At 40.2% G+C, this 16,647-nt stretch overlaps 1 protein-coding gene across 2 annotated transcripts in view; it reads right to left on the bottom strand.

Moving 5' to 3' along the window:
* Positions 1-10,064: 10,064 nt before the first annotated feature.
* kcnj4 (potassium inwardly rectifying channel subfamily J member 4) overlaps positions 10,065-16,647 on the bottom strand; it is a 15,667-nt gene continuing 9,084 nt past the window's right edge. For both annotated transcript variants that reach the window (XM_077501714.1, XM_077501705.1), the window contains exon 3: positions 10,065-16,066. In XM_077501714.1, coding sequence (XP_077357840.1) covers positions 14,437-16,066 — 1,630 coding nt within the window. In that variant the 3' untranslated portion in view covers positions 10,065-14,436. The remainder of the gene's footprint in view (positions 16,067-16,647) is intronic.

Genomic DNA, 16,647 nt, shown 5'->3' with positions numbered 1-16,647 from the left:
CTCACACTCTTTCACAGCAGGCTTGCCACGACCAGAGCTTTGCTGCAGCTGCGACAAGAGAATTACAAATGGCGCCTTGTATAGCTGGCAACACTCATTCCCATAATAATCTTACATCTGCCACTTTAAATGCGTCGGCTGTGTAGAGGGTTCGTATCTTTGACATCTCTACACGTATGGCGTCTCTGTAGGATGGGGGTGCTGATTGAAAATTGTGAATCGGGTGGAGGGCGAAGGACGCGGAGTTTGAGTCATTTGCAAGAACATTCAGAAAATGATGTGCAAGAATTTAGCTGCAAACAAGGGTGTCCTTTGTTGGGGTGTTTCTCCATTTTGTTGAACTGCTCGCTGTTTTGGCAGCCGTGATTTGCCTCGCAAAAATGTTCCATTTTAATGATGTTCTCAAAACGGCCTTAGGATTCAGCACTTGGCTTCATGTCTGAGTATAATGCGCAGTTTGGACACTTGAAAAAGATTCTTTTAATCAAGTAAGTGACGTGTTAAAATCCTGTGGCTCAGTTTGCATTGAAGGACCTGAAGACGGTGTCCTGGCTTTACTTCATGAGACTTCAAAATGTTTTTGTTAGGTTAAAAATTTTAGCAAGAGGAAGAAGACAAGATATGGAAAATAATCTATTCTGAAAAAAAAGTCACTTTCTAATCATGAGATTTTCACGGAACATTGAATTAAGCAGAGTGAATGGTAGGGGCCTCGAGGGTCTGCGGGTGGCTGGCCGCAAAGATGCCTGAATGAAAGAGTTTGTTGTTGGATACTGAGAGAAGCAGATGAAAGCGGAGGAGACGGTGAATTTGTCGGGTGACGCTCCCCTCTCCCATTGCCTTCTCGCCCTGCGGCCCTGCCTGGCTTCGCCCATGTGAGCCAAGGTTCAAATGCAGGGCCCACAGCTGTTTGTTCAGATTGACATCAACACGCGCACGCGCACGAGCACGCGCACGCACACGCACACGCACACACACAGGCACCCACACGCCCACACGTAGGCATGGTGAAAAATCTAGTTATCCTAATCTAATTCCCAAACGGAGTTTTACCAGAAATTGCAATCAATTCCAGTTCAAAACATAACCCTAAAATTCTCTGACCCGCTCTCATAAGTGATGGTTAAAAAGACACACACAGAAATGAATTTATTAGAGCTGTATACGCTGTTTACACACAGAACACCATTAAAAGGTTGCATATTGTGTGGCTAACATTCACCACGTATTGTTTCAAAACAGAACAATTTGAAGACAATGAGTAAATTATTATCAGTCCTGAAACAATGACAAATGTGTATTGTTGGCATCAGGCAGAAACCTCCAATGTCCAAAAAACGGATACTATTGGTCAGTCCCCACGTGGTGCTCTTATTCTTTCAAATGATTCACCAATCGAAAGTGTTGAAAATTGCTTGCTCTCTTTAACAATACAATGTTAATGGCTCAACGAATGTGCTGTTTTTTGTTTTCCTGAAAAGTGATAGTTGAATTGTAAACGTACAACAATTTAGCATAAGGTATGTTTGATACCATTTTTCTCAGACTGATACCTGTACAGGTACTCAACTTGAGTCGTCACCAAAACAAATACCATGTACCGATACCACTACTACTTAATTTGATACATTTGCTTTGTTGTGTTTCTGTAAAGCCCTTTGAGACAGCCAGGGCTGGACTGGCACAAAAAAATCGGCCCTGGCATTTTTACTTAAGCCCGGCAACCCAGCCTGGCCAGACACCTGATCACCTCGCCGAATACATAGTCCTGCCAACTTATGTTGGTTCAGTTTGCGGTCTATAGTTGAAATGGATTAATGGGCTAGTACCTCTAAATTGTGGGCCAATCTCTTGGGGTAATATGAAGGACAATAATAAATCAAAAGCAGCGCATCGGCCCTAAAAGACATTGGCCCATCGGGCATCTGCCCTGTATGCCAGATGGCCAGTCCAGCCCTGGTGACCGCTAAGGCTGTTTGAAGACTTAGACTTAGACTTGACTTTATTGATCCCTTTGGGATGGCTCCCTCTGGGAAATTTACATTTTTGAAATTGAAATGAATTTGAAGTGCTATATAAATAAAGATGACTTGACATACAATTTTAAAAGAAAGACCTATGGCCAGTTTCTGATCGTGAAACAGCCAAAAGAGGGCACCCGATGCTGATATCAGCTGGTGTCACGCATACCAATACCTTGAAATAAGGTCGGGTATCATCCTGATATGGACACTCACCCATCCCTATTTAGCATGAACTTTTTTGTCACTAGTGAACAAATGTGTTTTGGCATGTGTAGCCTCTTTGTCTCATTCCGTCATTCAACAGTGTTTCTGTTGCTCATTCAAAAACAAAAAACAAAAAAAAAAAAACAAAAAAAAAAAAACAAGCAAAACAAAGAAACAGCTCTTTTCTCATATGTGAGTCTTCATATGCCTTGTAGGTTTTTTTTGTTTGTTTTTTTGCACATCATCCAGCAAGTATTCCGCAACAGCAAGTCTCATCCTTTTCCTTTCAACGGTGTCGTGCTTAGGACCAAAATATTTTGGGAATCTGTAATTGAACACCCCTAATCCATATGAAAAAGAAACACTGCTCAGGATGGAAGCAGTATTTTGTTCTGATGGAAGTGTTTTCCATCCCTACACATAAGCAAGCACAATGCCTACATTGACTGTAATCGAGGCTGTGAATTCACTTCTGGAGGGATCAATAAAGGGTCTATCATTAGAAATAAAGCAACGCTCATCCAAGCACGCAGGCTGGCAAAGCAGCTGATTATTTAAAGAGACAGATCAAGATTTGCAATAAAGATAGGAGAAGTGAGGAAAATGGAAACGACAAGCCTGAAAGTATGCAACAGCGGAGCCAGTTTATTTATTTTTAATTTTTGTTGTCAACGGAAAACATTCATGTTTGACGTCAAACTGCGAAATATGAGAAAAGAGCTCAACATTTCATTTACACATCTTAAAAGATAGCATTAGAACAGGTAGATTTAAAACGGATGAGAGTGAATTAGACAATTTAGTTGCAAATTGGATGCTTGCAATGTTTGTGACTCATTCACATCACCAGACTACTACTTTCTATTTGTTCCTTCAAAATATCTTTCAGTTGGTTGTTTTGGGGCTCACTACCTGCAGGATTTTTTTTCTGGCAGGTAAAACTATTGCTTGTTTGCCATCCAAAGAATGTTCTCTGGATTTCATGCTGTTTAAACTTCTAACAATTATAAATGTAGTCTTCACAAACAAAATACAAACCTGAATCTGTGCATATTCTTTGAGTACTATTTATGGTTTTGATGATCAATTTTATAGGACATATCCTGGGAAGCAAAACACATCAATCACATGTTCAAATACCAGTTGCCTAATTTTGCAGAAATTAAGGTGTTATATGAAGTTGTATCAAAAAATCCGAAATGTCGATCTCTTTTCTAATATGCAACTTTTGATGTCAAACCCATATTGTCACAAAAACAAAAATCATCTCGCTGTTCGAAACGACGATGTGACTGCAGAACAGCAGTTGGAGGAGTGCGAATCCCAGGAGAAAGATGGAAAACAGTTGGCGTACACACATGCAATAATTAGCATGCTAACGGGCAGTTAAATGTCTGACACAAAGACCCACTGTTGGGCCTCTGTTGCTCACTTCATAGACAATGCACAATACGGAGCCCATGGGAGCCCCCAAATCACCCTAATAACTGTCGTGACCCAGCTTGGCTTCTCCTACTTAACCATTCCACCCATGACTCTCATTCACTAACTGACCCGTTAATGAAAAGCTGATAGCCTCCAGGCCAGTTCCTGCACAGCTCGGACTCTTCCTCCCTTGTTCTCTCGCTTTCATGTTTTGTCACCAAACAGATATGCACTTCCTGTCCTCATGAGACTCAAATGTCCAACTTGGAGCTGGTGCATGGGAACAGCATTGGATTGAAGTGCAAGATCAAAACAGGTCATGAAGATTGAAATGAGAAAATGATGAGTTCATTGAAATCCCGTTTGGGGTGGGGTGAGGTGGGTTGTACTGTACAGTAGCAGGAAGTAGGAAGGTTAGTAAAGTAGGAATGTTCTGGGTTTACTTATAGATCACAGCTGGTTTCAAAACACTGCCATCTAATTTGTTCCGATTTGGAAATAATTGCTTCACTACTGAAATAATACAAACTAAAAAATCTCCTCCAAAGTCAAACAGTCGCCATCATAAGACCTTCAATAACATGCATGAACAATTTCAAGCTACATTGGATTTAAAAAGTTTAAATAAAAATAATAGAAATATTATTATTATTATTATTATTATTATTAATATTATTATTGTTAACAAATATTTCCATCATTAATCTTATCTGTAACATGTGCAAATTCAATTGAATAAAAAATGTATACTATATTTTTGAGAGGGGAACTAAAACGAGCAACCGAAATAAAGTGGTTACACAAGTGTGACAGTCTTTCACTGGATTGTGGCTTTGTTCAGAATCAGCCAATCACATTCAATCTCACTCGACATTATTACTAGGGACAACGATATCCAAACATCACAATACAATATTATTACGATATGAAGGTCACAATACGATAATTATCACGATATTGTGGGGAGGTTGGCGATATAAAAAAAAAAGTCACTATTGTAAAAAAAATGAGCTCATGCAAAAAAAAAAAAAGACATTACAACAATGAAAACTATCACACAAATATATAAAAATATATAAATATATGTAAAAAATATTGAGGCACTTACTTGCTAATACATGCACATATTGAGTTCCTCCACATATTGACTAGCTTCACAAGCATATTACTTATTATTCATGTGACCATTAGTGTGGATTTTAAAGGGCCAAAACATGACTGGTGAAAATTACACTGCACAAAAAAACTAGCCACCAGAGGGTGCTAGAACTGCACAAATGGAAATCAACCTGACTGCTTTTAAAAGATGTGCTGCTTTTAATATCTTGACATGACGACGATGATATATTTAATAGCGCTTTATCACAATATTACTAATGATTACTCCAAGTTTATCATCTTTTGGACCATGACACAATATATTCTTATGGTCTAATGAAACCAATGTTGAGTTTCTTTTGGCCATACAGTATTTCTAAAAAGTTATAATTGGCACAACAAAGCTCATGAGCAAAACAACACCAAACCTACAATGAAATATGGTGGTGGCAGCATCATGCTTTTTGGCTTATAAAAACAAATGTACACATTAAATCTTAGTATAACAAAATATGACTCCAGGATTAGTTTCAAAAAGTAGTAGCCTTTATTTATTTCAAAATGTGATCAAATGGAACAGTCAGTTTACATAAATTCACTCGAGCACTGCAGACGTAGACCAATTCCTGTCATGTTGTCAAACCTGTGCTGACAACAGCATGGTACTGCTCAGAATGGAGTATTTTTACTATAGTATATTCATACCAAGGCTCAGTCGCATTGAGATTGCCAACATCTGATGAAATTGACTTTTTAATTGAGTTGAGGTACGATCAAAATCTCTTTCTCACATTCTCATTCTCAAATTCTCACATTCCACACTCAGTATGTGATCACCCGTCAGCTCAATTTGAAATGCTTTATAGGGAGTCCATTCTTGATGCATATTTTGATCAACAGGCTGGACTTTATCATTCCCTGCATCAGTGAATGCTAACATGGCAAGAACACTACTTGGGGCAACTATTTTTTTTCTTCTCTTGGTCGTCTTTGTTTCTAAACTTGCCTGTTTTTAAATTTTTCCACAGCTACACTTGATTTTTCTGGTGACCGGATGAAGGACAAAAGCCTGGCCGGGAATGTCATCCAGGGGAGGGGTGGTCACTTTTTTTCCCCTATAAGTTTAAAACACTCAATTACAATACAGAACTGAAAACTAGTATAATACGGAGGTTATCAAGACGATGATTTGATATGTACAACTAGTCCAACTAATACAAGTGGATGCAATACACAACATACAAAAAAACACAAAACACATACAGTACATCAAACAGTAATAATCACACTATTACTAGTAATATACTTATACTTGTAAAAGTACTTGATCTAAAGTCCAGTAATGATTTTCAATTGACTTAGTATTTAATAAAGCAGCGACTCTTTTGAGTGTCTGGGCCCAGATACATGTTGGGCCTAGAGCCTTAGTTTTTATGTGCGAGTCACAAGACAGAATGGAGCTGCACCCACTGGCGAAAAGGAATTGTGTGGTCCGTCTCGCTTTTGCTTTCTGACATCTCAAAGACGTGCTGCTTTTGTCTTTGTTAAATAAACGTAAGAGTTCTGAGCCAATCGTCATGCAACAGTGTTTACACGTGCATACAGTATACACTTAACAAATGATGCAGTGAGCCTGTTACACATATCAACAGCATAACACTGCCTTCATATGGCAGACACATGATGTGGTTGTAGCTTTCTTTCACTCCAGGTTTGTGCTACCCTTTATTCTGACACAAGTTGACCTTGGTTTGTGTCAACGTCTCAACATGGCTGATGTGCGTGAATGTTGATATGCTCTTGATTGTAGATTTTGATACTGAGTGATAGGCCATCTTCTCCAGAATATTCTTGACCCCTTTTCTTGATTTGAAGTTTCTGTATTCATTAAAGATGGGGTTCTGTTTTCGTCCACTCGTGTTGTCTTTGTGTGAAATATTGAAAAAGAAATTTTAAAGGGGAAGTCAACCTAAAAATTTCCTTTAGAATATGTTGTATGTGCACCCAATATTATAAAAATTACTGATTAACTCATTCACTCCCAGCCATTTACACTGAAGCAATCCCCTTTGCTCCTGGCTGTTTTTACTGGAATTTGACTGATTTTGCAAGGCCCACAGAATATTGTGTTCTATTGCTATAAAAACATGGAACCCACGCCAGGATTAAGTTTGAGTTCATGACCTGTTAAGTTGGGTTCATGACTGTGAAGTCAAGTGTCTGTTTTGAACTGATGTAATTAGCATCTAGTTTCAACTGGTTTTAGGCTATGCGATGTTATGTGATGTCAAGGGCTATGTGATGTCAGGAATCTTTAATCCCTTTACCTGGTCAACAGCCAATCAGATAATTCCATGTCAGTCCTGTTACCCACATGTCTAGCCACAACCAACCAGAAGGATTCCATGTCTATATAAGCCTCCTGAGAAGTGTGTGTCTTTGTCGGATTATTACTTCTGTTACCACTGTCTCTCTGTGCAACTCTCTTTGTTTCTCGTCTAGTCAAGTTTGTTCCATGCCTCTCGATGTGAATAAATGGTTAAAATCTTATTTGTGTCTGCGCTTTGGGATCCAACCTTCAGCACATGACAGGAACCTACCAAAAGAAAGACTAGAGTCTCTTCTTTCATCGTTTTGCAGCAATTAGCATTAGAATATAGCTAAGTTTCAACATCATTCACAAAGTTGTTTAACACTCCCAGCCATTTTCACAGAAGCAATCCCGTTCGCTCCTGGCTGTTTTACTGGATTTTGACTGATTTTGCAAGGCCCACAGAATATTGTGTTCTATTGCTATAAAAGCATGGAATCTATCAAAAGAAAGACTAAAGTCTCTTCTTTTATCAGAAAAAAAAGTATGTTTCTATCTGTTTCCGTTTTGCAGCAATTAGCATTAGAAGAGGGCTAAGTTTCATCAGTTTTCACAAATCTATTTAAAATTGTAAGTAATTCAGCTTTTTTTCTAGATGGCCCTGGTTGATCTCCTTTGCTCTGCTGCCACCTACTGGCCGTTTGTGTAATAACTACCATTTCTGCAACCGTTCTTTGCAGTTGAGAGGCTGCATCAAAGCCTTATGTATGCTCTAGCATAAAATAAATAAATAAATAAAAACGTATAAATACATCTTTGAGACACTTAAAACATAAAAAAAAAAACGTATTTACATGTTATTGGGAGCAAATTAGTTAAAACTGTTGGTAAAAGAGCTTTTTGTAAGATGGCCCTGGTTGATCTCTTATACACTGCTGCCACCTGTTGGCCGTTCTTGTAATAACTACCATTGCTTCAACAATTCTCTTCAATTCAGAGGCTGCATCAAAGCCTTCTGTATGCTCTAGCGTAAAAAAACAAAACAAAACAAAAAACAGAAAAAAACGTATAAATACGTCCTTGGGAACATGGTAATATTTAAAATAGAACGTATTTATACATTTTTGGGAGCAAATTAGTTAATACTGCTGTTGTGGAAGTAGCAAAATCCACCTGTTTTTATGCATCTCAGCGGGTGGCCATTTTGCCACTTGCTGCCAACCCAATATAACATCACAGTTGCTCAGGGCTCAGGTAACGACCAATCACGACTCACCTGTTTTCTTAAGCTGAGCTGTGATTGGTTGTTACCTGTGCCCTGAGCAATTGTGATGTCATTTTCTGTGCACAACAAGTGGCAAAATGGCCACCCCCAAGATGGATAAAAGCCGGTGGAATTTGCTGCTTAATTCACATTGCACAAACACAATATTAATCAGAATACCATGTTTAGACTTGTGGGACTGCAGCAAAGGCCTAGAAAAAAACTATGCTGGAAGCTCAGCATTTCATCCAAGTTCGGACAATTATTCACAGTTACTGTATTTCAATTGTCCAAATATTATTGAGCACCTGAAAATGTCGGTACATTACTTTGCATCACAGGTCTCAAACTCCAGTCCTCGAAGGCCGCAGTCCTGCATATTTTAGAGGTTTCTCTCCTCAAGCACAGCTGTATCATATAATGAGGATCATTATCAGGTTCCTGCAGAGCTTGCTGATGAATTAGGTGTGTTTGAGGAGGGAAACATGCAGGACTGAGGCCCTTGAGGACTGGAGTTTGAGACCTGTGCTTTACATAAAAAGTCTGAAATTCATCAATGGTCAATGCCATATTTAGTAAAATCTTTATCAGGTTTTTTTTTTTTTTTTTTTTAAACGACTGCTTAATTTTGTAAGCATGAAATAGAAAACAAATTATTCGCACAACCAGGCACATGAGAGGAAGTTTGGACACCACTGATATAGACAATTACAATAAAATGTGTCCCAACACTGTAAGTCCAGAAAATAGACCAATAAAAATACTGTACTACAAGAAACAGGTTAAATTTACTGTAAATAAATAAATAAATACATCGACTAGTTGGATTTAACCAGCAAATTTCATCGTCATTGTAAGCAGTGCATTGGCGATTTTTTATTTATTTTTTTTTTTAAATACCTATTTTCTTTTTGGAATATCCTTATGAGAGATATCAGTGTAAATCTGCTATGATTTGTTTAAACTTTTAGTGTAGTTTACCTCAACATTGCATGAATTTCATTTTGACAAAACAAATTTGGTTCTCTTTCTTAGGACGTTCTCCTATTTCAGGTCTTCCTCGACCTCTACCTCCTGCTCATCCAACATCGATTCCCCTCTCACCCTCATTTTTCTTCCTTTGAGTTCTTCCATTTTGGTTGAAACAGGTGAACTTACCTGCTGCATTTGTGTATTCCTCAAAACTGATTGGTTTGTCTACAATAAAGCAATCATGTGTTCCCACACCTAACGTGTGTTTCAAATAACGTTGAGTTGAGTTGAGTTATTTTGGGGTTTGTAACTTTGTTGCCAATGAAAAATGCACCTCTGACAACTCAGTTTACATATGCCAGAATTGCCCTTCAGATGATGAGTCTGAAGAGTGAGGAAATCAGTTTTGCTTCATTGTTTAAACATGGATTTTCCAGTTGTTTGAACTATAGTTTGCCCCACATGTCAGGACTGGTTTAAGTTTCATGATGAACCATTTAGTTTCACGATTAACCATGTGATTTATTATTTATATCAATTTAATCTCAAATTTCCAGTTTAAGGGAAGCAAAACAGGCATTTGAAGCTGAGAGCTATGGACTACATGCCAGCAGTTCCTTAAGACTTTAATCTTAATAATATTTTATGTTAAAGTTTGTTTAATGACTATGGTAAATTTTCAGAATCAATGACAAACAATTTCTTTGTAGAAACAAACAAACAAAACCAAAACAAAACAGGAGAAAAAGGATCATTTTTCCTTGTTTTATTAGTTGCAAAATCCACATTTATATCTTAGCAGGAGCACATTTTTGCGTGAGCTTTAGTGGGCTTCTGTACTGTAAATAGCTACACTGACATCTAGTGACACAGAAATGCAAGAGCAAAGACAAAAAAAAAAAAAAAAAAAAAAAAAAAAGATTTATTTATCACATTAAAATGTAAATAGAGAATATTAAAGTGCTTTGAAGGAATTTTGTTTCATTTTAAAATAATATATTAATTTTATTTAGAAAATGTACAAAGCAGGAAGTTGTTGCAGAAAAAAAAACAAAAACAAAAACAAGTTACTATTAACAAAAAATACACTAACGTGGATCATTTCCCTTCATCTCACCTCAATGAAGGAAACTCTAAAAAAAAATGCACACATTACTGTTATTGTAATTACTCTTTAAAAATGTATTCATGTAATAGTGACACATCGAAAGCTTGTAGTTGCTGTTTTCAATTACAGTAGTTTCTTGATAGGAAATAAAGCAAAGACCATTTTGCCTTTTCGAATACTGTATAATCTACATTTTAGGGTGTCAGTGTGCATGTGTGTGTTTGTACAAATAAGAGAACTGTTTTTAACCAACTTCAGCACAACCAAAATGAACAATAGCACATTTACGTGACTGTCGTTGGCAACGGAAACATATTTGTTGCTCACGAGCACACAAACTACAATCTCATGTTAACAAAAAGAACAAACACATGACATAAATTCAATATTCCGTGAACGATAGATGAGACAGAGTAAAACACAAGTATACTGTATTTTATAAATTTTGTCATTGGCTAGTCACCATGTTACATGCTTTAACATCCCAAATACTTGAAAACCGAATATAATTATCATTAGCAACATTATACACAATAACATCATTCAAACCTCATCCCTTCTGTTACTTCTGTTGACAATGACTTGTCATGGCTGACATCTTGCCAATTCTTTCCATTCATATAGAGCCTGTTATGGTGTGGATGATATTTCAGTACAGTCCTCTAAACAATACGGATGTTTGATTTTCACTTTAGGGTTACAATCTTCTTCTAAATGCAGCGATAACTACCCAAAATTTATCATGCTACTTAATAAGATTAAGATTTCTTTTTGGGATTCTTCACTTGAATAATCTCTTGTTTACAGCCAGGAATTTTTAACGTAAAAAAAGCAGGTGATTTCACACAAGATGAAATGTACGTACTGTTGATGACAGATGACTATAAGAACAGCATTAATGCAACAATTAACACAAAATCACATAAGTAAAAAAAAATTCAAGAATTCTCTTGAGTTTATTCTTCTTCAATAAAGGTGTCAACAAAATATGCTTCATTTACATTTAAATGACTGTCTTAAGTTGTGATATCATCATAAAGAAGAGCCAAACGTCTGTGCCCTTCTTGAAGATTTTCCTTTTCTTGACAGTGGAGCTGAGGTTCAAAGTCGAACTGAGGTCATACAATACACGTACATGCACTTCTATGACAGTTAAGAATGCTGAAGTTTTACACAGAAAAAACACATTTACAGTTTATTAAGGTTTTAAAATGCTGACTCTGGAATGGGTGAGTTCTGTTTTGATTATTTGAAATAGGAGATATTTCAAAATTTGAACAATTTGGATCAGAGTTCCATATTGAAGCCTACTGCACAGTAGGATTGTCCACTGAGCAGAAGTCATTTGAAATGGAGTATATGCCGCAGTGGAGGCGGGACTTACGACTTCCTGGATTTCACACATCAGCTTTGTTTCCTTTTCCTGTTTGCGATGTGTGGGCTGCATCCCAGTTCTTGCGCGTCCTCCTTTGTGCCCCTTGGTTGCGCGTTCCCGTCGACGGGTGTAAGTGTATGTTTCTGTCTCAGTTGACCGAAGCATTTCAGAGAGCTGAGACGCCCTGCGCGCTCCCACCGATGGGCGGGAGGGCGCGGCTGGGGGGCACGAACATTGGAATGTTGGCCATCGGTGGCCGGAAACGACGCTGAACCCGGAAGTCGGAGGTCCTTGGCATCTATTACATTGTTTGCTCAGCAGACAGCTCACTGAAATCACTTGAAAATCAAATATACAATAGATTCTCACTGTAATTACTTGTAACAAATTTAATTGCTAATAAATCTAGTGTTGTTTGGGTGTGTTATTACTTTAGCTATTGCTAAATAATATCTTCGTTGACAGTTCAGCAGCGCTAAACAAGTCAATGGATTGCAACCTTTTTTTCCTTGGTCCTGGCAGCTATTGGGAACCGGCTGTGTCCTTACCTCGTGATCCCACATTGTAAAATTGGAAATGCGCCGCCAGAAAAGCTTAGCTTGCATTTATAAGTAAATCTGTAAATAAGGAACTGCAGCATATGCTAGTAGGACTACATTTCCCATGATTCTTAAACACTGAAGCAGGAAGTAGTCTAGTTCCGATATAACATAAACATGAGAATTCAAATGCGAATGAGAACGCAAATATAAATATGAAAGTAACCAAGGAATGTAACAGTTAAATTCCTTTTTAATTGGTTTATCATATGAATTGCTATGGCAACTGTGTGATTTACATACATATGGCTCAAACAGCGGCACGGTAGCTGACTGGTTAGTACGTCTGCCTCCCAGTACTGAGGACTCGGGTTCAAGTCCAGGCTCCGTCCTTCCTGGTTGGAGTTTGCATGTTCTCCCCGTGCCTGCGTGGGGCTTCTCCGGGCACTCCGGTCTCCTCCCGCATTCCAAAGACATGCATGGCAGGTTAATTGGGCGCTCCGAATTATCCCTAGGTGTGCTTCTGAGTGTGGGTAGTTGTTTGTCTCTGTGTGCCCTGCGATTGGCTGGCAACCAGTTCAGGGTGTCCCCCGCCTACTGCCCAAAGCCAGCCCAGATAGGCTCCAGCACCCCCCGCGACCCTTGTGAGGAATTAGCGGTCAAGAAAATGGATGGATGGATTGCCCAAACAATAGGGTAGATGCCACAGGCTTCCGACTTCCGGGTTTCACACATCAGCGCCGTTTCCGGCCACTGTTGGCCAAGTTCCAATACTCGCACCCCCACCTCTCCACTCCTCAACTGCTCTCTCCAGCTGATGGGCGGGAGCGCGCAGGGTATCTCAGCTCTCTGAAACGCTTCAGACAACTGAAGACACACTAACACCTGTCAACAGCAACGCACAACCGAGGAGCACAGGGGCAAAAGCGCAAGCACTGGGACACAGCCCACACGTCGCAAACAGGAACCGGAAACAGCACTGCTGTGTGAAACCCGTAAGTCCCGCCTCCTCCGTGGCATATACATATACATATATATTGGCTTGCTGACTGGGCTAATAAAAAAATAAAAGTCACACCTGGAGAGGACCTGCGTAAAAGTAACCTGGGAAGCCACACCCACTTTCTGAAAAGACAGAGAGTGGGTCTGAAAAGTACACAAGAAAGAAAGTGCGATTGACCGCGAGTCTGTGACTCGGCCCGGCAAATCAAATTTGTTTATTTGCTGTGACGTATTCTTCGTGTGTAACGACACTCTTCGGCAGTGGAATTTCGGAAGTCTATCATCATCACACTGACACGAATCATCAAATTTTTACCCGAATAACAACAAAATTCATTCACTACTGTCTCTCTTCGAGTAGCCACATTTAATTTCCTATGTAGCCGCCCACCACTACTGTGGACTCATGGACTTACATAGGAACCTTATGTTTCATATGTACATCATCAGCTTTTATGATGTCATGTCCGCTCTTCGCTGATTGGCTCTTCTTACTGTCTGGTAAGGTTTGCCCTGCCTCAGTAATGCGCTTGATTCTGAGAGTGACCAGACCCATCCACTTGTTACAGCGTTGAATCTGGTTTTCAGGTTAGCATAAAAGTGGGACAAAAAAATGGGCTTGAAGGCTAAAATTGGTTTATCACCCTGTGAAGCGAAAAAAAATCGAACATGTTATATTTTCATTTCAGGCAGAAAACATCCTGAAAATTATGCACACATAACGATCTAGCTCAGGCTTGCCCAATCCTGGTCCTCGAGGGCCGGAGTCCTGCAGGTTTTAGACGTTTGCGTCCTCCAATGCACCTGTTACGAAAGATAAGAATCGTTATCAGGTTTGCTGATGAGCTAATTATATAAATCAGGTGTGTTGGAACCGGCAGGATTACGGCCTTCGAGTACCAGGATTGAGCACGCCTGATCTAGCTAATGAGCAAGCAGTCAGAAATTAGCTCCAGTGCGCAGCAGGCTTCAAAGCTTCCACTGTTTTCCTACTTTGTAATCTCCGCAGCTGAAGAAATTTTTACGATACTGACAAAACAAAAGGAGTTTCGATTCCTCTGTATCAAATCCCAAACTGCAAAAGAGCGCTAAATGTGAGTCCTCACTGAGCTCTTCAAATTTCTGGCTCGTTCTTATAGGTCACTGGATCAAGTGGAATGGCTGTCTGTAGGATGTCAAACTCCATCTGGTTATTGTCCATGTCCAGTACACACATGACATTGTGACTCCCAGATGTCATGGTGGCAGCGTCATTGAACATATTCTGGAAGTCTACTGAAGTCCTTCTCTCCTCTACTCTTTCCTTCCCTACAATGTGAGAGGAGTCAAAGATTTCTTCTTCTTCTTCCCCACAACTCAGCGCTACCTCGTTCTCATAGCAGAAGGTACTCACGGAACAAGGGATCAAGCTTTTTGAAGACATGCACGCAGAGATGGGAGAAACCACAGAGGAAGTCCGGCTCGTGGTCTCGTCCAGCTCTCTGGCGCTCAAGATGGGTGTTGACGGCACCTCGTAAGTCTTGTCGAAGCGTGCGTAATCGACCTTATAGCAGTTGCGATCCTCATAAATGACAGGCTCAAACCTGTGGCCCCAGAATATCTCCCTGGAAAGGTAAGAGCTACGGAACTGGGTGGTCATGGCCGTGGCCTCCACCATTCCTTCCAGGATCACGACAATCTCAAATTCATCCGTCTCCAGATCAACTCGGCTTACTGTATACAAGGGACTGTCTTTGTCTATCTCATGAACTATAACCAGCGGAGATACTAGAAACAACCTGTCCGTGCCCTCATCGTAGCCCACATTGAGGTCCATCTGCTCCAACGGGATGAATTCTCCTTCTGCTGTGACGTAGGAACGTATGAGCTGCGCCCGGACGTGAGCCTCCACGATGTGGCTCTTACGCAGGTTCCCCACTCTCCACATGAGGCATAGCTTGCCATCACGAAGGGCAATGACCGCATTTTTGGAGAACACGAGCGTTTGGTTTCTTTTCTTTGGCCGCGCCATCTTGGCCATAATGGTGCCAATCATGAAAGAGTCAATGATGCAGCCCACAATGGACTGAACCACCACTGTTATGACAGCCATCGGACACTCCTCAGTAACGCAGCGCCAGCCATAGCCAATGGTAGTCTGTGTCTCCATAGAAAACAAAAGAGCACCGACAAACCCCTGGACATGGAGGATACAAGGCATTCTTTTTATCTGGCCTGCTGTAGCGTGTCCGGAATTGGGTGAATGCAGCCCACTAGCTGCTAGCGCTTCACCCTTCGCCATTAGGTGCTCCTCAAAGTCCCCGTGGGAGAGGGAGACGCTGTAAAAGATGATGCCAAAGAAAAGCCAGGAGATGATGAAGCTGGTGCAGAATATAAACAGCAGGTATCTCCAGCGGATGTCTACACACGTGGTGAAGATGTCGGCTAGGTAGCGCTGCCTCTTTTCCTCCATGTTACTGAAGACAACATTACATTGTCCGTTCTTCTTTACAAAGCGGCTCCGTACCTGACTGGAGCCCCTTGTCAGAACTCTCCCATTGTAGTTGTTCATCCCGCCTTGTCCCCGTGTGCCGTGGACAACAGCGGAGGTTCCTGACCGCCTCCTCCTCCTCCGCCCGCCGTCGGGTTTTGTGTCACAGGCCGAGTGCAAGGGGGCGTTGGAGGAAGTGTGACGGTTGTTGAGATCCAAGCTACAGATCTTTAGACGCTCCTCCTCCAGTAAGTTGTTTGATACAATGCTGTACCTGTGAGGCAAACAAGTAGGTCAAGGCTAATGTACCAGCCTCAATTACCGATAAGTTAACCACGTTGAGTAATTATTGTTAACCACGTACATACATGAAGTAGGGTCATGAAATCAACAAGAATTTTTATACTTTAATTAAAAATGACAAGTGGTTCATACCTCAGGATGTATTATGTTACTAGTGTCTTCCCAAGCTTCATGAAACGTAGGAGGTGTGTCAGAAAACTTCCAGGACTGGTGTCAGAAAAGTAGATTTTCAAATCCAAACTACAAATTTCGGCTCGCAATGCCTTAAACATCTGAAAGTTCCTGGCTGAGAATATGGCCGTGCTGGAGCAACCTCCCTTCTGAGATGACCTGGATCGTGTGAATGTTGGCTTTTTCCCAAGCTCAAGTCGTTATTCAATGTTGTTGAAAACTTGGAGGACATCAAGGTAGTCTTAATTGACAATGGAGTTGTAAAGGATTCCAGACAAATGCTTCCAGGAGTCCATTAAGTCATAGAAGAGAAGGCTGGGAAAGTGCATTAGATTCCAGGAGGGGAAAACCTGAAGTTTGTCCTTTGGATTAGAAACACTG

Source organism: Festucalex cinctus, chromosome 1 (assembly GCF_051991245.1).
Source record: "Festucalex cinctus isolate MCC-2025b chromosome 1, RoL_Fcin_1.0, whole genome shotgun sequence".
Taxonomy (NCBI): domain Eukaryota; kingdom Metazoa; phylum Chordata; class Actinopteri; order Syngnathiformes; family Syngnathidae; genus Festucalex; species Festucalex cinctus.
The sequence above is the reverse complement of the archived record's forward strand: the minus strand, read 5'-3'. Positions and strand labels throughout refer to the sequence as shown.